Source organism: Plectropomus leopardus, chromosome 9 (assembly GCF_026936395.1).
Source record: "Plectropomus leopardus strain MGB_pleo_1.0 chromosome 9, ASM2693639v1, whole genome shotgun sequence".
NCBI classification, from domain to species: domain Eukaryota; kingdom Metazoa; phylum Chordata; class Actinopteri; order Perciformes; family Serranidae; genus Plectropomus; species Plectropomus leopardus.
In genome coordinates this window covers 10,756,434-10,778,639 of record NC_142184.1, presented here as the reverse complement: position 1 = coordinate 10,778,639, position 22,206 = coordinate 10,756,434, and the positions used below count along the sequence as shown (strand labels likewise).

At 38.5% G+C, this 22,206-nt stretch overlaps 1 protein-coding gene and 1 long non-coding RNA gene across 3 annotated transcripts in view; one reads left to right on the top strand and one right to left on the bottom strand.

Annotated features, from left to right (window-relative positions):
* LOC148188687 (uncharacterized) overlaps positions 1-22,206 on the bottom strand; it is a 252,520-nt gene that overhangs the window by 80,235 nt on the left and 150,079 nt on the right. The gene's annotated exons all lie outside the window — the stretch shown is intronic.
* Positions 1-22,206, top strand: part of LOC121946929 (metabotropic glutamate receptor 4-like) — a 236,733-nt gene that overhangs the window by 139,258 nt on the left and 75,269 nt on the right. For both annotated transcript variants that reach the window (XM_042491761.2, XM_088081954.1), the window contains exon 3: positions 17,368-17,584. In XM_042491761.2, the coding sequence (XP_042347695.1) occupies positions 17,368-17,584 (217 nt within the window). The remainder of the gene's footprint in view (positions 1-17,367; positions 17,585-22,206) is intronic.

Here is a 22,206-nt window from a genome sequence, read left to right as displayed (position 1 = left end):
AGAGGACTAAACATAGTGTTGGTGTTGTGGCCCCGCTCATTACTATGAAAATTGTTAAGCGGCACATGAAGCCAAAAACTAACATGTATAAAAACTTGCCAAATTAGCCCTCCGCTAGCTTGAATTGGAATGAAATGAGTTAATCTCTAGCTCCTCTAGACTTTTAAAATGTTATCTGACTGACTGGATCAAATCTTGATATACAATTGCATCATATTGTGAAAATTGTGATGCTCAAAAACATTTATATTTAACATTAACATTAACATTTAACATTTAAGTACATTTATGTACTGATTTACGGATGTCTCTTTCACAAAGTATTTTATACTACTAGTAATTGCTTTGGTGTTTTCCAGTCAGTGCAGGGCCTTGCCAAACACACAAATAATATAATCCACAACACAGCCACTGCTATAAAACTAACCACATCCTGTGAAGCTCTGGAAAAAAAAATACTTGGAATACAATACTTATATTTGCTACCATGTTAATGTTTGCCTCTAACTGAAACTGAATCAACAGATAGCCTTATTTATTTTGTTTCTGTAACAAACTTTTCTTCACTGTTTGAATCCAAATATTGGAAAACTGGCCATTAAGGCTACGGGTTACTTTTGCTCAGAAAAAATACTGATTTTTATGCAGTCCAGCTGCATTACAAAACATATCTCCTGCTACCCTCCCAACGCAGAAATATAATAATCTAAAATAAATGTCGTGCTTATTATGCAGGAGGAAATGAAACTGGTTAAGTAAGCCAAATCTGAAATAAAATATGGTAAATGAGCCTATTTGAATGTGTAGGAGACACATTTCTTTATTTTAAACATGATATTTCTCATTAGGTTAGGCTGTATGCTCAGGAAAATGTGATGATGTGAACTCATTATTTTTAATTAGCTCCATCCTCTTGGTGTGTTATCACCAGTTTTACCGATAACACTGCTGTCTGTCAACACGTGTTTGTGCCTGCTGCTGATGTTTATGGCTACTGTCGGCAAACTAAAACCCCGAATACAAAAACTTCAATGAACTGGCTCAGGCTGGATTTCTCTTAGGTCATAAATCAGTGACACAGAAGAATGAATCAGGCATGTAATTATACAAAGAAGTTGTGAATTGGCCTACAGGGGGGAAAGAAAGCTGCTGCAGCGTCATTGGTTCAACCCCCGGCTGCTTCTGGTGTGGTTCCATCAAACAAAACTGGCAGCGCTCATTGGTGTGAGGCACTGCAATAAATTTAATGCAAAATTCTTCAAGAATTTATGGTTCGTATGCAGGAACATCAGGCAGCCCAATATACTGTGGATGAGTTGGGGACCAGTGACCTCATGATGTTTAAGACACTTTTAAGATTGGCCGAGATCGATGAATAAAGTATGAATCTGACATAGCGTGCAAGACTCGTTCTGAATCTTCCCCCAGAAATATTAAATCCATTCATATCCCAAGGCACTGTCGAGAATTTCCATTTTTCCCTTCATTGATGTCTTTTGAACCAATGCAGTATAAAATGTCTGTTGCCTGGGGAGAAGAGACACAGGAGGGCACCAGTTCAGAGATGTTGAATGCAAAAGAGATATCCATTGTGTTAACCCCAAATACATTCAGACAATTTATTATATTTCAAGTTTATTAATCATCTGTTGTGAATCTCCCTGAGCTCTAACAAGAGCGTGGCTTTTCACAGCTTAGTGGTACTTGATAAAACTGTCAATTGAGACGAGGAGGGACTCTTATTTAAAAAGTTTCAATTGTATTTTGATCAATCAACTTTTGTGTGTGGTTTTTAATGTTAGGGTTGTAATGCTAATTCACAATAACCAGAGGGAGGATCAGTCACACCTGAGCATTAATTGCACTATTTACAACTTCCTTTCAAATTTTGTCGTAAACAAGTGCATTATTTTTTATGCAGTGATTCATTAATCACAAATGTCATTTAGTTCAAATCTCACAACACTCTTAACCTTTAGCTGAGATCATTTGCATGTTTAACGCAAGTAATAATTCAATTTGTAATGAGATAATTAATCACAGTCGCCACCGGCCAAATTAATGATTGCCACAGCTTAACAAATAGAATAACAACCCCTGTTTAGGAACAGCAGAGAGTGGCTTTCTGAATTGGGGATGAACAAGAAGTGCCAGGGCATATCAAATATTTTATTCAGCTGCAACATTTTCTTGCGTTGCTTTGTTTTTGCAAAGGCAAAGTAAGAAAAATGAGCTACCTATTTGTGACAAAAGGTTGAAAATGAAATGGAACAGCCCACCCCTGCAAGAATGGGAAATAAATTCTTATCTAGTATTGCCTGTCTGTTCTCTTTTCTCAGAGATACAAAGATTTATGCAAACTGTAACAATGCAGAAATGGCTGCCGGCTACTGTTTTGTGCTTAGTTTGGTGAGTGTGTTCTATTGAATAAACGAATAGTGACAAAAACAGTTGTGTGGACTGGTTTGAACATCATATCGCATCCATGGCTTTCACAGCAGCAAAAGTTGTAAATCGGGTCTTGGAAGAGTGAACTGGAATAGGCCCGGGGATGTTTGGTGCCAGAATGTAAACCAATCAGGGAAACTGCTACAAGATGAGGAGAATAAGGTGGAGTGAACACAAAATCACCCGATTAATCAATTAAGCTCCAGCCTTCAAACATGCAAATGTGTTGCTCTCCATAAACAAACAAGGGCCAACATGTGTCACTTGTTCTGCTGAAGGATAAGTATGATCTGACTCATTTTCTCCATTAACAATCTAGACATTTCTAGCAGCGTAGTGTTATTTAAGACTGCTTGAATGAGTGGCTGGCAGCTGGTATTGCAGGGTTGGCAGTTCCCTCGCTCCTACTGTCACAATAATTTTGTAATTGACTGATCGTATGATGCATGGACATGATCATTTTGCTGACCTCAATATTACCCATTGTTTTTACGTGTGTTTGCTTACACAAGAATGTCAACAAAATTTTAGCCAAAATGATGCAAGAATAAATAGCAGGGTTTTTCCAAATGTTGCAAGACTTGGACGCAGCAAGTCAGGAGAAAAATAAATGACACTTCAAAGACAACACAGTGTAGCTTAGTGGTAGACTGCAGCTGCACTTTTGGAGTAGAAAATGTTAAGTTCTGATAGTCGTTAGCTTGCTAACCCCAAGCAATGAGCCAAAAAGTCTGTCATTAGAAGTTTAACACGCCAACAACTTCATCCTCTACTCCGTGATTCCACCAGCAAACCACTCAGTTAATAGGTCCTCCATCCCAAGGAGCCAACTGCAGCTGCAGTGTTCTCAGTGCTACGATGAGCTTTTCTATTAGTTGCAAGCTACCGGGTTACTTGATTTTGTTTTTTTTGTCGGCCATGCAGTAATTTTTGGCTACCCTTATAAAGGTATTATACTTTTATAAATACTTTTTTGTACATATTATTAGGTGTTTAAAATTATTATATTTATATTATATTTTACATTTTAATTTAAATGTCTGAATAGTCTTGAGAAATTACAGTTAATTGCTCTTCAAAAGGGTGTTCTTGTAGTATTTTACTATTATTTTATCATCATATCTCTGGAATATAATGATCTCAAAATGACAGTAATATCTTTGACTGCAATTATTTCTAATACAATATGTTATCCAATAAAAGTACTTCATCCTGACAGGCCGACTCCTGTCAAAGTCAAAGTATCCTTAAAGATATACTAGATATATCTATGTTTTGAGTCATACAGAAGATATCTCTCTCAATCAACATAAATGACCACCTAGGAGAACGTGGCAGAGTATTTTTCTGCAGAGACTCTGTCCACTGCCTGGATTTTCTTATTTTCTTGTTATTTTCTGTTCAGGACGATTGTGGGAGTGTATCCCCGCAGCGCTCTGGTGAGGTCAGGGCTTTATAAAAGGGGCCAGACTGTAAGCAGCAGGCATCCAATAGACATAGCACTGAAAAACACAAATATCATCAGGCAAAACAGAAAACAAGAGTGAATCTGGGGTTAGCTTTTACTTTCACTTTTACTAGGTAAAAGAGAGACGGTAACCAACAATCCTGCAGAGTTTACCTTAAAGCAAGACAGACAACCACAACCTGCTCACTATTGGGAGGCCAGCACCTCTGTGTGTGAATGTGTGTATACATGAATGAATCAGAAGCATATTTAAAATGCTTTGTCCATTGAGGTAGAAAAGCACTACATAAGTGCACATCATTTACCATTTAAATTCATGTGTCATAACTAAAGGCACTTTTAAATCTAACTCTGAGGCTCATTTGCTGCAACTCAACACAACACTGCTGGGGCAACAGTGACATGCAGACATGAATGGCAACAACAAACAGTAATTCATCACTGCAAATGTGAAGCCACCAACTGCATTCTGAAATACTAAATCAGAGGTTTTTACGTTATAAATATCAGTTACACTCACTTTTTCATCATGAGGCCCACACTTAGGAGGACACATGAGCTGCCATTTTTACTTTTGTTCTCAATAATTAAACTGCGAATTTAATATTCTTGGCAGTCATGAATTATTAAAAGCCTTCAAGTTAACCAAAGCAACATTTCCTTTCTAGACATTTTCTAATGTAATGGTTAAACTGCCACCAAAATGATTAAGTAGTGTACCTACTTTATAAAACAGTGAGGACAGAAAACATGACAAACGCAATAAAAGCGCAGTAAAGCCATCTACATTAGTGTTAAACAGAGATTGTCCTGAAAATGAATAAATGTGATTTCCCTACCTAACTTTAACGTTGTTTTTTTTCTGTAATGTGAAGTTTTCTGTAACATCTCCACTGAATCTCACAGAGTTCAGTTTGGCAGAGGCCACATCAAAGCCCCATATTCAATACACAGCACATATGAACAGCTGTCATTACCCATACCCTGTAAACATGATTGTCGCACTTATGGATCTAAACAACATAACTGCCAAGAGCTGCCTGAGGAGAGGGAAGCAGGGAGTCGTCGAGATGTAGCACATTATTTTTAGTGTTTCTTGGTACATTTGTGAATACATAATAATGCTGCCACTATGACTGGCTTGTGCGATTACATGTTTTGCTTTTCTTGGCATTTCTAGATAGACTGAGTCACTGTTTGGAGAGGAAAAGTTTGCATCAGTAGAACAGGAGAAATGTAGTTAAGTTTTTGGCCATTCTTTTGTGAATCATGCCTCTTTGATTCTTTGTGTGTCTGGGTCTTATGAGCCACTCTTTGTGAAGATTTACAACTTCAAACCCAATTTTCAGAGACTTTACAGCATCAAAGACATGAAACTGTAGTGTGAATGCAACATGGTTAAGTGATAAGCTCACTAGGGGATGGCTTTTACAGTAGGCTGTGGAAAAATGTTTCTGCTCTTTCTAATTTCAAATATACGCAAACACATCGGCTTGTGTTATTATCATTATTTTTTTAAAAATGCAATGCAGTTCTCATTTTCATGTGCATTCTGGGATTGCAGCATACTCTCAGAGCATTCACCAAAACTATATTGGGGTGACCAACAGCTTCAATCGTATCGGTCTACAATACCGTCACCCAAACTCTGTCCCCTAGAAATTACCTTTGTATGTTACGAAACATCCTTCTTAGTTATGCTGAATGATGTTCAGAGACAACATTTTCAGGTAATTAAATACTATATTTATGTGCTGCTTAGGCTTCAAAATGGTAAATGGTAAATAGACTGCACTTGTATAGTGCTTTTCTTCTTTTATTTTGAGTGTGAAGGCATGTATGGACGCAGCATCTGAGTCCAAGACAAATTTCCCTGTGGGGACAATAAAGCATATTGTATCATATGGTATCGAATTGAAATACATTTTCGGTGAACAATTTGCTGATACATTCAGTATGAACATTTTTGTGACTTTCTAGATACATTAATTAGCAAAATGTCCTCATTATGACAATACACATTTTAAGATGCACTGCATTACATTTCCCTCAAAACATTTTTGGTGTTTTAAATTAGTGTATATAAACGTAATTCTGAGGAGATAGGGCTATGCAGCCAAAGGTGTTTGTGTATCTGAGGCTGTGTCCTAAATCCCTCCCTCGGTTATTATTTCCTATATAAACAGAAATTCAATACTTTACAGTGAGCAGAAAATCGACATTGAGACACAAATGAATCATCATTTTGCATCATCACTGACAGTTGTAATATTGCATTATATTCCATGTTTGTATCTATCAAATGTAACACAAAGGACTGTGGGATTGGTGGTGAGTAGTAGAGTTCATTCATGCCATGAACACTTTCACTAATGTTTGCACAAAATATAATGCGCTAAGTACTAAATAGGGAGTGATTTCTGACACAAATTAACTCTCACAGACTAATACTTCCATGCACACAAAACATCCACATTGTGTATAGCAGTTGGAAGAGTTGTCAGTGGACGTTCTCTGTGAAGTGAAGCTGGGAGCAGTGCCAAAGTGTTTTAACTCAGCACTTAATGTCTCTCATTTGCTTCCTACCATTGAGAACAATACATGCATTTGTTGACGGTAATGTCAGACACTTTCTGTCTGTCTGGTGCTTTAGAGTCTCCTGAATCTAAAACAAATTGAATTCTACTAACACAAAAGTTGAGGAGTCTACAACGCTAATGTTGTGCTGCTAGCCAGCTAAACCTGCTGACTGCAGGGAAGGGGAGTCAAATTCTTTCTCAAATCATTATTTTGTGCACTCAAATTAGTGATTTGTGCTTGCAATTTAATATTGTTATTGCTGTGAGACACCCACTTTCAAGCTCTGTCTTTCACTCTCTGCTGCCCAAACAAAGCCACACAGCCACACCTAAAGAAAAACATTCAGTAGCTATATAAGTTAATTAGAGTGCCTCAACAAACATGATTACATCTGAATGTCAGGCTATTTTTTCATATTCTTAGGTTAACAAAAGTGCACACACAAACCTCTGAAGTCTTTTATTACCTGTCTAGTATTTTGAGTTTAGCCTCTTTCACTTTGTTCTCATTTTCAGTCTGTAAGAGGCTGGATTAATAAACCTATTATATTCACACGCCACTGAGTAATCAGTTTATTTCGATAATTATTATACCTGTAGACTTCACACAGCAGCAGGAATGATACCACTGTTTCCAAATTAAGAATGGGCTCCTTATTCTGCAGAGTGGCACAGCAGTGGTAACTTCATTAATAATTTGTAATTATTAATTTTCCCTTTCACAGTGACAGGATCGGTCAGGATCTAATGGTAAATTACGTTCTGTACTTTTCAACACATCAGACAGATGAGCTGAGCACAGAGACTACAAGCTTATCCAGTCAAACCTTTCTGAATAAAGAAGCCGACATCAGGATGAGTCGAGCTTCATCAAACCTGCAAAACACTAATGCATCACGTAATGATGAATGTAAAGTCAGTAACTGTGCCCTCCTTAAAGAGATACTTTACCCATTTTCAACCAGGTTTTTATCATCACAATGTGCAAAGTATGTGTAAATGAACTGTTGTAAGTTTCCCTCCATCTTACCAGCACCCAGATTTCTCTGCTCATCTTTCAGCTTAGTTTTTGTGGCTCTAGGGCTGTTGCAAAACCTACGGATTGTTCTTCCGTATTTCGAGTTCGAGAGAAAGCAGCACCTCTCTCTCGCTCCTAAAATGTCTTCAGGAACATATTTAAGTGCATTGTTTGGTTGTAATATGTGAACTTGTTAACAAGAAGTGGGCTCTATACTTTGCTGTATTGTAAAAATAGTGTCTGAAAATGCTGACATCAAACGGTAAAACTAAGCGGTGCTGTTCAAATATAAACCAAAATTCTGTTACTGTGTTTAGTGTACTGTTTAACTGTAACTTGAGATTGTTTGATACCAACCGGCAGCCATATTGTTTGCTCTGGAAAACAGCCAAGCTCGCATTACAGCACAAATGCAGCACAGTGCATTTTAGTAGTTTTCTACCTCTTGAGCAAAAGAAATTGCCACAGCCCTTTTCACGTGTTTTGTCTGCTCATGTAGCACACATTTAGAAAGTAATTGCATCTTTTCACCATATAAACGGCCCAGTTCTATAAAAAGTTGATCTTTCCAGCAATAAAATACTTTAATATTAAGTCTCAAAAAAGCATGGCCATACGATTCACTCATCATTTAATCGTTTCTGACTGACATTTAGAATTCTTATGTCATAATATGTCAAGCTACATAAAATCTGATCTAATTCATACTCATTTGTATTATTAAATACAGGATAACTGTGGAGATAACTTCAATTACCAACATTAATAAATGTGTGTTTTGATATTTATCTGTACATTGAACTCCCTCTAGCCCCTTCATCACATACCACAGACATGCATAACAATAACTGTGTTATGCTGTCCATTTATATGCTTGTACAGCAGAGAATATCAGACTGTAGTGAAAAAAAAACATTAACCGGCCTTGGTCGTTTAGCTCATCAACAGTATCTATCTATCTATATCTACCTCTTTGGAGAAGCTTTCTTCATGTCTCCAACAGGACTGTACATGCAACTTGCCATTGTGTAATTGCATGCATATCAGGCAACAACATCATCTGAGATATTGTTTTTGAGCTTTTATTTGGGACGCAGTGAAAATTGCTGTGGTGCTCAAGCCCTTCAGCAGCCACAGAGATTCAGTTCAGTCGTTCAGTGGCTGTAGTAGCCATTTATTTAGCAGCTCTTATAGAGAGTGGTTGTATTTTTCACCAGTTTGTTCTTCTACTGTAAATATCTTAAGATAATGACTGGATTGCAGTTTTTTTCTGGGTCAAAAGGAGGGTCAAAAGAAAGCATTAATAATGCTGGGAACCAAAATAGAACAAAAAACCAATATTAAACAAACAATATTTAATTGAGAGCATGCATTATTAAATAGAGAGAACGAATTAGTAATTCAAGAACACAAATTATTAAATGGTTTTTTTCTTCCATGACACCTCCCGGGCGCCATACCTTTCTGTTAATTGGACTTATTATTTTGAGCTCGGCACGGTGGCTGCCCTGAACCCAATTAAAGTGTAGTTTAAGCAGGAAGTAAAGAGCAGAGCAGAACAGATGAATTGCTAGATAGAGAGTAAACACATTAGCAAAAAGAGTAACTAAACATGAACATTTAAATGACTGTCTAAAAGTTATTTTAGTCATTTTTGAATGGAGCAGCACAGTGAGATACAATCTGTCGCTGCTAATTCAGCCAGAATCATGATTACAGCTCGGACATTTCATGCCATGCACTAACGCTGACACATTATTGATCAATTACAGATTGCGGTCGGTAAATTTCAGTCATCTTGTGCACTATAACAGTGTAAATATGCACAGAAATGGGTTGAGGTTAGTGGTTCTGGCTGAATTGTTGGAACAGCACAGTTCAGTAGAAATAGGGTGAAGGTTTGCAGCATTTGTTCAGCATCCTGATCCCCCCGCACAGTGAAGCTTTATACAAGCAGCAGTGCCCTTTTATTCTCAAGAGGCCGTTCATCTATAGTAGAAACATATAAGAAATTCTTGCAGAGTTGTAAACAGGGAATGTTGGAGAGAAAGAATTAAGCCTTGGTGATACCTTGCATAGAGGCGGATCAGATGCCTGGCCCGAGTATCAGTGTGGAGCTTGCATTGTTCACTTTAGTCTCACCATATTGATCCCAGTAACAATGGGTTGAAAGATCTCAATGCGTTTTATGACTCAGCAGATTGGTTCTGCAGTTAGTCACACAGGGTCAGGCCAAGCTGGAGAGAAAGAGGCCTTTTTTTTTTTTTTAACTTGGCAGAAACAAAGCGTCTTAATGACGAGAACAGTGAAACTGTTGAGTAGCTGAAAATAGAGAAAGCACATAAAAATTCCCGTCAACACAATGGCTTGATCAATCAGCATGCCAGGAGGAGCATTGTTTAATTATCACCGGGTTAGACTGGATACACTGCAGGGATTCACTGACTGGAGGCTTCACCTTTGGATAACATCCAGTGTTATATTCAGCCGCTTCTTAATTGAATGGTGAAGACTACACTGCATGCCTGAAGGTGCTGCCGAGTGTCAGCCCTCTGGCTCCTGTGAGAGCAAACAGGAAATACATTTGCCTCTAAGTGAATATGAGAACCAGGAGGAAAACCAGTCTGAGATTTACAAACTACAGCACCATTATTGGGATAACACGGTTTCCCCCCGAGGATAGGGACAGGCAACGTATAGGTATTGTAGTGTGTAAATGACTTTGACACCCGCAGTTGGAGGGGACTGTGGATGGCATGACACATAAGACTCCTGCCAAGCTGCAGACAACTGTTCAAGGCCAACAAACAACAAAACCAGTTGTGATTTAGTGAATGATTGTTGTGTTTCCAGTAGCTTTGGAGGCATCAAATGTGGGTGTTTGGTAGCAACCCGTTGCTGTGTTTCCATGGGCTTTTTGGCATGAAAAATAATTGGATTTTTTTTTCCACTGAGACATCCCTGCGTTTTTCTGACAGGATTGTTCCCGCCAATATGGGTATTTTAAGCCAAAACATGATCTTCCCTGAACCATAAACAAGTAGCTGTTGTGCATATTTTTTTCTAGCGATTGGTTTATAGTTGCTATTGCATTGCCAAGCTCTCCATTCTAGCACTAGTCTACTTTTAGGTAGATGACTGGGGATTTTTCTAATGTAATCTGCAACCTCATAAAAAATGTAGTTCGCTAACTGATATGCTTCTTTCTTTTGACTGTAATGCTAAGTTACTTCTAACAAGTTAGCCGATCACGCTAACAAAGCAGTCTGAGTTAGAGCAGACGCACTGTTAAATCCATCCCTCATAATGACAAAAAAAACCCTCTCAAAAGTAATTTTCACCCTTGCTGCAGTTCAATGCACATCACATGGGGCTGCAGTAACTATTATTATTCATGGTTTACATATGAAAATCGCTGTTCAGGGGAGGCAAGGGCATAAATTTAGTCAAACATTTATGTGGTTTGAGGATCTTGCACTACAAAATTTTGAGCATCAAATGCTTTATTTCCTTCATTCTGGTGAATTTTATAAATCAATTTGCACATGTTCTACATGAATTTATGTAAATGACAAAAATATAGCTCAAAGGTCAGCCACCATCCTTGAAAAATGCACAATTTTAGCTGGAAACATCCCAGACTACAACCACTGCTCTCAGACTTTGTGTCTCCATTATTGTTTTATCTCACAATAATTTCAGATAAAAACATCAACACCTGATGCACAGAAACAGCGATCCTGCATAACTGTCAGCAAGACAAACGAGTTAGCTCATTCAGAACTTTTTCTTCTGTTTTTACAGATGGAAAATACACAGCTAACATATTTGCAGGAAGTATTTACTGGAACATTTCCAGATCCTGACTGAAGCTTTTTGATTTTTCTTCACCATGCAAACAGTACAGATGTACAATATTTCTGTACAGTTCTAATGAGCATCATTACTCCTGCATTGATGCAGTGCCAAATGAGCTCATTGAATTTTTAAAAAGGCACAGTTATTTAAAGCAAGTGATTTGAACATTAAATCTGCATCAAAAATCTGCTTGAGACTCACATCACAGCAATTAAGCATATTTCCCAAGCCCATTAGCAATTAAATGGATAGTGCTGGGGTGACGGGGTGCAGATTAAAGCAGTTCTATAAACTTGGGGTGGAAACGTAGTGTATGGATGAACTCTGTATAAAGTGATGGGGTCACAAAGAGCTCACATCACAGGACAGGAAGCTCAGCTGCGTTAGCCTCAGCCGGAGCAGATGGTGTACACAGCTTCACTAAAATGGAGCCACAAGAACATTTTTGAACAACGTAAGATCTTTACCACTGAATCTGGCTGTGAGTATAGTGAGCAATCCTGAATTCAACTGCACTGTGCAGTTTTCATACGTCAAACCCCTGCCAAGATATCTTCTCCCTGCCTGCATATGGCATATTCTCTTTTCACATCACGTCTTTATTTTTCCTTCCAATCCCTGTTTCTTTTGATTCTCTATAGGGGGATCAGAGAGGGCCTTTGCTGAGGAATTTAATTTCTTGAGTCAATGCTAAGAAGTGACTGTGTTCTATTAGAGGAAGCACACTGTTCAGGACTATCGCTGTAGTCCAGCGAGCAAGAAATCTCGCCAACACAAACATGATAAGCTCTGCCTGTCCCGGTTCTTGACAGAATGCTGAAATTGTGTGATTGTTACAGCAGTGAAAATCCCTCAGGTGAAAAATACAACACAGGGTTGCTTCACTGCGGCTCCCACTTGTTTGGCAGATATGGGACTAGACACGTCACAGCAGCACCACAATACATGACAGCAGCAAAATTAGAAACCCCAAAACATGAGATATATTTCAGATCAGGGTAGATTCATTCAATTAGGCGTTTTTAATGTACTGCAGGATTTTGCTGACAAAGACTTTTTAAATCCAATTACAATTACAAAGCTACTTTATTATTCTTCAACTGAACTTGGTTTTATAATACAATAATACAACTACAGCAGTCTGTGTAATTATTCAAATGTGCAAAATTCTCTCAACTTTTGAATGTTGGCTTTGTTTAACATGTTACTTATATTCTATTCATTGTATATGTTTTTATTGTTCTTCTATATATCCATTGTACATTGTAGCATTACACATATTTTATATTTCTTACTTTACATACTAGTTTTATACATTGAGTTGTAGCATAAGAAAAAAATATATATTTCTCCACTTTACATGTTTAGAATTTTACATATTTACATACTAGTGCTGATTGTTCCTTATTATTACTGTATTTATATGCTATATTTTAAATCTTTACACACTTTTCATAGTCAGCACATTATACATATAAGTTTTAAATATTCATATACTAGTGATATTTGTTTTTATTACTTCTGTTTTATATTTTATATGTATACATACTGTGCTGGTACTTATTTCTGCTTTACATCAGAGCAACTTTAACAAACCACAATTGCCCCCATCCCAGGAGATCAATAGAGCATTTCCGACTCTGAGTTTTGCACCACACATTTTAACCTCTAACTAATTATTCTTCAGTCAGTTTTTCTGAAAAACAGCTCTTGTAAAACACAGTGATAACAGGTGCAATCATGCATGTCAGCAGGGATTCATGATATGTTATCTGTGTTTTTTTTAAAAGCCCCTCTAGGAGGAGAGTTACAAAAATCCTGAGGGGTGCCATGGGGAGAAGTTGCCACGTACATTTTTATACATGTGCTTTAACCTCATTTTTTACTCAGAAGATCATGCTTTACTCACTTTGCAAAATTAGCAGATATTAGCACATACTCTCTAACTCTCTTAAAAACTGAAGAGTAAGGATCATTTTCACTGTGCTGCTGTGTGCTAGAACATTGAAATAATCTAAAATGAGACATTATTAACACCTTACAAACACCTTTGCACAGCACAGCGTGCTAGATCCCGCCTTATGACGTCAAAGCAGTGCCAGAAACAAAAAAAATCTGGTTCACACTTTTGTTGCTAGAAAGGGGGAGAGAAAAACAGATGTAAAAGGAGAAAAGTTCTGCCAACAGTCAAGGCAGACATTAAGTGAGCAAACTTTTAAGGTCAGGTGTATCTTAGTCTGCTGTTACCACCAGGTGTTAAATCGACAAGTCAGTTGACTGCCACCAGTCCGCAGGGTGCACACTCAAAACATGCCATGGATCCCGTCAAGGTCCGTGTCTCTGAGAGAATCCCGGAGGAGCACGTGCATGAAGCATGTCAGCTTCCAACATGGATGTCATTCGGTGCTCACAGTTCATGAGGCAGAGCAATTTGCACAAGCTCTAAACAAGACAACTGACGCAGAAATACTGCTTGGACACAGCACAGTGTGATGCGCCGGGGACGACTGAGAGCCATTCATCCGGGAGGATGACATACAACATGCACATGGTCCATTAGCACACACAGATATCCCTTTTCTGCCTTTTCTCTTCTGCGAAAGAGAATCGACTTAACAAGGCTGTTTCTGAGTGGCATGCTTGCCGCATCACAAGTCACTACCTATAAAGCCGATTCGGCACTGAAGCACAACTCTGACATATCACAATAAAATGACACAAGGGGAACATCTTCTACATTCATTCATTACAAGCTCTGCACTCGTTCAGGCTTTACCCAGAGGATCCTTGTGGCGAAAAGAAAGTCTGTGTGGAATTACACGAGTTGTTGGAGCTGTAGGTCACGGGTACAGACTGAACAGCTGTGCTCCTCACACAGGCTACAGAGACGAGCGGGGCGCACAGCAGTAGCAGGATCAGTACACTGCTACAGCTGACCACATCAAAGGCCTCCGCTGTGTGAAGTGAGGGAGAGAGGAAGGGACGGTTTCAATTCCACAGCCGTCTGTGTGCAGATAGAGGAGTAAATATTGGTGAAGTACTATGAAACTGTAGGTGGGTAAAGTTTACCTTGATGTACCACTGCAGGATGTAAGTGCTGTAATTTGTTCTGTGATTTGTTTCCCCTCCCAAACATACCATTTTATATATTTAAATTCAGATATATAAAAAGCAAATAAATAAAGGCTGTAATGCAGGGTGGGGCGATTAATCTGACTTTTTTTTTTCAATTACAACTCTGACTTCTCTCAATTTTCAAATCAAGATAATCGAAACTATTTTGTGCCGCATGAAGAGTCTACAAATGTTGCTCGCATTTGGTCTTATTTTGTCAATCAGGTACATCTTACCAGCAGATTGGCCGATTGGCCCCTCCTACCAAAGCCTAAAAAGAAATTTCCGTGCGATTTGAAAACAATGTTGCCAACTTAGCGACTTTGTCGCTATATTTAGCCACCAAGGTAATCAAGAAATGTCTTCAAGTATATTATACTGTATTGCATTCTCACGCATCCTGCGCAGGACAGTACAAGACTACTCTGCTGAGTCTCTACCCATTTTGCGTTGGCACCAGGCAGGCGACGGGGAGTACACCGCTGAGAGTCCTTTGTTACAGAGCCTTCACTGTGAATTGTGTGTTATCGGGGTGCCCAGTAGCTCACAGAGCAGGTGCCCCATGTACGCAGGCTGCTGTCCTCACTGCAGCAGCCTCAGTTCAACTCCAGCGTGCGGCCCTTTGCTGCATGTCATCCCCTCTCTCTCTCCCCCTTTCAAACTTGAGCTGTCCTATCACTAATAAAGCCAAATAATAATCTTTTAAAAGATTGAATTGTGTGTTGTCAATGCTCCCAGTTTGGACAGGCACACAAGAAAACTGATAACTTGGTTCCGAAAGTCACACAATAACACAAACTGCCCACCAGCCGAAGACAAGAGACTCCTTGTGAAGTACCATCACTTTTTCTGTCAATGGCATCTGGTGGCTTCAAAGACAGCATAGCAGTCATAATGGTGTTAGTTTCCTATTGTAAAGGACTGTATGACAGCAAGGTAAAGCAGTGAAAATAGTCTAAACCTACGTATACTAGGTGTTTATGTGGTCCTATTTTCATGGCTGAAATATATTTTGCTTCTGCCCCCCTCCACAATAACCTGAAACACTACTTTTACCTCACAGCTCTCATGCCATTCAAATGCTTTGTTGAGGATATTTCTGTTTAATGTAATTAACCAAAGTTGTAAAATGGTTCCATTTCTGTCAGGAGTATAATTAAGAAAACATTGCCCTACTTTAATGTATAACAAATGAATGCTGTTCTGACATACTGCTGGTTTTAAGTATTTTTCAGCTTATCTGTCCATCCACGTCCCTCCATCTCAGTGGGGATGCTAAAAGGGGGTTGTCAAAATCCCCAGAGTGCCTCTTAGGTGCCATGACAAACAGCATTTGGAAGGGATGAGCAAAATCACATTCAAATGTCAGTCATCAGATAAAAAAAGCACAGTCAAAGTCAACTACTTTGACCTCCGTATTTATCCTCAGACTTCAGAAAAAGACAAGTAACTTGTAGCAGCAGGTCTCAACCTTTTTTCACGTTAAAGACCTTTAAATTGATACACATTAGGTCACAGACACCCATTTAATAAGATTTCACTTTAGGGATCTCCAGCTGAAAACGTTTTGGTTGTTAGATAAGATTAGCACCAGAGTTCTCTTGGAGGAAGTAAAAACTATAATCAGAATAGCTTTTACTTACATTTTACAATTTCAGGCATTCAGGAATACTTACAATCAGAATTTTCCCTTCCATTTGACAAAATTATGTTTTTTCCTCGTGTGTTACTTCAGCAATTTGTGTTTTTACTGTAAAAATGAAACATGATTTCTCGGATTAAGGCGTCTTTAAAAGGCAGGATTGGCTTTAGGACAAGTAGTCTACTTTTAACACTGAGCTGGGTCACGCACATTAAAAGATGTTCCCCCACTGACTCATGCAGTTAAACTCTATTCTGGTTTAAAGCAGCTGTGACTTCTACATCTTCTGCCTGAATTCATCAACCCAGGAGAATCTAGACCTGAACATTTTTTTACATCAGCATAAAAAAGTGTGTCCGTATTTGAAGTTAAAGCATGAAACACATTACTGAGTGTCATAAAATCTGGTCAGTTAACTTCCAAACTGTGCAGCACGGAAGCCATAGGAAGATCACAGAAGCCATAAATCTGAAATAACTTGAGCAAGCAAAAAGTTGAGATTACGAACCAACTAAGACTCCCTGAAACACTTTTGTAGTGAAACTAAGAAGAGTTAAACCTTTTATAACAGCAGCATGTGGAGACAGGCAGAAATCTGAAGACAGCACTCAACAGTTTTCACATTTTATTAATGTATTTTTAAATATATCTATTGAAGGATTATTAAAAATATATTTAAAGCCATTCCCATCATTTCAAAACGCTTAACTTCCTTATCTTCCATACTATCGAATTACTGCATAACCTTTCACCTTATTGAGTTCTACTTTCATTTCAAACTCTTCTAAGTAACACATTAAAGTTATATTATATTTATGGTTTTCTAGCCTTTCCCATGAAACAATAACGGCTTTGCAATTCCTGACAAGAACACTGGGTATTACTGCAGCTCTGGAGGCAGATCATCATGTGCTTTTATGTTTTTCAACACCAAATAAATCTCACATTATGTTCGAGACAAGTGTGAATTCATGAGCAGATTAGTGTTGCTTGACTGGTGTGGAAGTATACTTTAGCTACAGCTAAGCCTGTAATCATCAGGCCTATTTAAAGCAACAGAGTGTACACTGTAGAGGGTGAATACCAACCACGGGGCAGATGAGATTCCAGCAGATGTTCGGTGTCATTCAATAATCATGTAATTGTACATGGAACCTTCGTCCTGAACATGTCATTAATTTACATAAAGTCTATTATTCATACATTTCACAGTGTGTAACCACGTCTCTCTCTTTCTTAGATCCCTCAGGTGAGCTACGCCTCCACAGCTCCGGAGCTGAGTGACAACACCCGCTACGACTTTTTCTCCCGGGTGGTGCCCCCAGACACCTACCAGGCCCAGGCTATGGTGGACATTGTCAAAGCCATGCGTTGGAACTACGTCTCCACTGTAGCCTCAGAGGGAAACTACGGGGAAAGTGGCGTTGATGCGTTTATTCAAAAGTCTCGAGAGGACGGTGAGTCTTTATTAAAATATTCCTACAAGCATCCTAGAGTTTGTTCAGACTGATGTGAAAGTGTTTTTTGCTATGTGTATCTCATTTTTTAAATCCCTCAGGGTGTTTCCCCGTGATTGGACAAAAATCAGACTCTCGTATCTGTGCTCTTTAAACAACCAGTACGTAAACTTTCTATTGTGGGCGCCCAGTAGCTCACCTCGTAGAGCGGGCACTCCATGTAAATAAGGCTGTGTCCTTGCCGCAGCAAACTTAACCTCTCTCTCCCTTTCAATCTAAACTGTCCAATAAAGCAGAAAAGGCCTAAAAAAATAAATAAATACAAAGCTTTCTGAATCAGTAATAATAATAATAATACATTTTGTTTATAGGTGCCTTTCAAATCACTCTAGCACACCCTACAAGACACAGTTCAAAACAAACCGCAACATATCCACAGATCACAAAGGGAAACAATCATTAATATACAACTAGGTATTGATTCATTATAATAAAATCATCAGCAGTGCAAAACAAGATGTATACAATGAGATTCTTCAGTATTGTCGTAGTAAGGAAGGAAAAATATCGAACAGCTGGAATAGTCTGGTAAATATATAAAAATTACATTACTCTAATGTAATGCAGCTTTTAAAATCCAGAAAAGACAACATTTATGATATCATGATATCAAAATCTAAAATGCTATCTAGTATCATATCACAATATCGATATCAAAATATTGCCCCCCACAAAATTTAAATAACTTGAATTGCAGTATAAGGCATTTCCTCAAGCACTTGAATGTATTCTTTGCCTCAGCTGTTTAAGAATGTTCCACAGATGTAAATGTTTAGTGCAACTTCATTTTTTTTCATATACATATACAAAAAGTAGAGCCCATTGGGCATGTTTTATGCTGAAGTCTTAATTCTCTCCCTAAAGTCTGACTTAGCACTAAGCTCTTGACTCTTGTCTCCAGGGAGCACTTGTATCTGCTACAAAAGTGTGCACAGTAGACGCAGTGCTAATTAAATTTGATTTTCAAATATTGAGGAGCGGTGACAGTGTGAAAGTGAGGCTGCAGAGCCAGCCCGCAGCAATACAAGAAGATGGCATTGTACAGTGTTGGGAATACAGTCAGTTTGGCGCAGGGAGCTGCCGGCACACACTCAATCTGACCTCTGACCCTTTCTGAAGCAGAATGTAATCACTACCGACATGTCCAGTACTCTCTGTGCCACTGCGTCCCTTTCTTTCCTGCCAGCTCGAAGCTGCTGCCCATCATCAGTCGTCCTGGAGAAGCACCAGCAGCAGATTACTCCTGCAGAGCCCTCCAGTCTGTCCAGCTCAGCTGCCTATTTGCCTAACAGTCTATGCAAAAGGGACTCAAAACCCAACACGACAGATCCAGTATGATTTGGGCCTTTTCTCCTTTTTTCTTTTTGAAACATTCTCTCATTTTTCCACTACTTTTAAAAATGCTGGGATTTTATGCTAATTATGACCTAACCCTTGCATATGAATTTAAATATTGTGGTATGAGCCTTCCCAGATTCCTAAATTCTCATAAAAAAGGACAGACACAAGGAGGAGAAAGCCTGTGAGTACTCAAATGTCCTCTACAGTCATGAAGAGTTTTAAATAGGTGGGTGTAAAGTGATTATGAAATGAATCCCCTTCAAACTTGAGTGCAACTTTTTTAAGGGCAAAAATCCAAAGTCTGTTTGACAAAATGTTGGTTTAGTTAAGAGCAACTTTAAAACTTTAAAATCAGTTTATGTCCTTGCTTTATGGGAGCAAAATACAGTGTTATTCAGAGTCTTTGTGAAAGGTGGAAATTTAAGTTAGAAAGAAACTGAGTCATAGTTGGTGGCATCAGATGAAGAACACAAGCTAGTGTAAACAATCCACATTAAAATAAGACTTCTCTGTGACAGGAAACTTTGTTATGCCTTAAAGGTCATAAGTATAAAATGAATTTAGTGAGTGATAAACAAATCTGTGTTGTTTTGACATCTATGCACAGATGTCTCTAGATCTGCTGTTTCTCTTTTGCTCAAAATGTCTCTGTCTGAGCACAGGTGAAGAATCCCTAAAGCTGCCTCCAATTCACTCAGCGCAGCCTTTCATTAAATCAAACCCAAACTGAGTCATGAGCACTTAAAGCCCTGCAAACTTCTCCTTATTCCACCTGTTCGTTCTGCAGGTACAGAGATCTGACACTTTCTTACAGGGTTTTATTGCATTTAGGGATGTCATTTCTCTGCGTGCCTCCTGAGGTCGCATCTTAATTAGAAAGGTTTAGTAAGCATCCCAGGGGGAGGTGCAATATGCTTGTCGTATCATGTCGGTTAGAGGAGTTACATGTATTTTTAGCATCATCGTCATATGTTGTATTGGGAATAAATCAGCATTTTGGGGGCCTTGTTATTGCACAAATTAAAAAACTAGTATAGGTTCGTTAAGACTAATTTAGAAAGTATACTCAAAAGCATATAGTATTTTTCTACAAATACAGCTAATGTATACAGTGATTGTTTGTTAACTGTGGCATTACTGATTCAAGTTGAAATAGTTTTCTTTTTATCTGACAACTTGTTGTCAGGTTTACCTATTGCTATGTTGGCTGGATATGCAGCATTTTTTGTTGCATTTGTTTCGGGGGTTTGTGTGTTTTTGATATTGTTTCTTTTCTGTATTTGCAGCACATTTGCAGTGAATGTCTTGTCTCTTTTGACTTTGTGCAGCACATTTTTTTCATTTGCAGCACTTTCCATCTTTGTATTTGTTTTGGATTTTTGCAGTTTTCTGTATTTGGAAATGTTTGGGCCATCACAGCGCGTCTGCCCTTGTTGGCCAACAAAGTTTAATGTGGTTAGCCCTATGTTTTAGGAATTATGTTTTGATGCAACTAACTCTAACCCTAATCCCCCTTTATTAACATTTAACTGAAATCACGATCTTTCCCTATCTTTCACCCGGGTCCTTAAACCTAAGACAGGATTCAAGTGGTGTCAAGGTCCTGAACTTTGTAGCCCACCATCCTCCCCAACCATCTCTTTCCAAAGCCTAAGTAGAACATTAATGTAGTGTGTCGTTATTTGAGAAAAAAAAACGTCTCTGAACATAATCCAGGCAACAATTACGTTGCCCCAACAACATTAATACAAAAGCAGTTTTGCAACATACAAACGTAATTTCTAGAAGACAGGGTTGCTGTAGTAGTAGGGCAGTATAATATACTGTAGTAAATACAGTATATTGCATAGAGAGTCCACATAATACCAAAAAAGCAAACAAAGAGGGGAAACATGAGAGTGATAAACCACTGATAAGGTGATGGTCTTAAGTCATCCAGCAATGTATGACCCATGACTCCATACATCCACACGCATTTTACATCTTTCTCTAATGCTGTATGACACAAACTCCTGATCAAATGTCTTGAATTGAAATTCAATCAATTTTTACAGTATATTTAAAAAAATATATTTTGTTCTGGTGTAGACTAAAGAAATAATTATGCAGTGATGGTAATAGACAGTAATCTGATATTAGTCGCTTGTTGAAATATGGCTTGGGGGCATGTTTGACTGAAGCCTCAGCCTTTGTACATTGCATGAGTCTCATCGGTGCCTGGTTTGATGAACATTTCCGAAATGCCACAAAGAATAAAGCAATGTCAAGACAAAAGATAAACTACAAGAGGAGGACACTTCTGGTTTGAATGTTTCAGCACAGAAGGTCAAACATCTGTCTTTATAGACATTTGATGGGCACAACAGAGAAAAGACTTCTGAACACAGTCTGAAATTTCATTGCCACTAAATTGAACCACCTGATGGTAAAAGACAAAATGTCAGGCGAACAACTGTCAACCACGCAGGCAAAATCACTGTTTAGAGACAAACACTGAACTCTTTTCACTGCCTTACAATTGTAAACAAGAATCGAGACAAATATCTGTCAGGTCTTCAAGCCTCCTCCTCTTTTAAATGTGACGAGTGAAGTGATTGCTGCGAAACATTCACATATGTCTGTTTGCTATACTGATGCATTGTTTGAGTCCCATGCCCTTTCCTTCAATTCAGGCTTTGATTGATTATACGACAGGGACACTGAGGACAGGCAGGCCGCTCTGTCAAAACCAGAGCCACAGGTATTTGGCTGCTAAATGGGTTCTGCAGTTGTCTGCTCACATAATAAAACAGCCAGATCAGAAGTGGCCAAATGTTCTATCTCATTAACCAGCCAAAGGCCATACTGAGCAGCAGTCGCACCCACCTAATGTCACAGCGGCCCTGTTTTCCCTGTGTGGCTCTGTGTGGAGGAAAACTGATTTTAGTTTTGACTGGCAGATTCAGATATGGTGAAGCAGCATAATAATTATGTAATATAACATATTCTTTGTCTTAATTGAACAAAACTGTTTATTTTGTGCTCATTTTCAGCTATTTGTGAAGAAGAAAAAACAGTCGTGGAAATGATTATCAAAATCTTGAAAAGAGAATATAAGTAGAAGCAGCCAGTTAATGGAGCGGCTCACAATGTTTATTTACAATAATTTGCAGGTAGAAAACCATTGTGACATCTACATTAAAACAACATTGCGCCATTGCTGCCTCCCAGCCAACATTGCT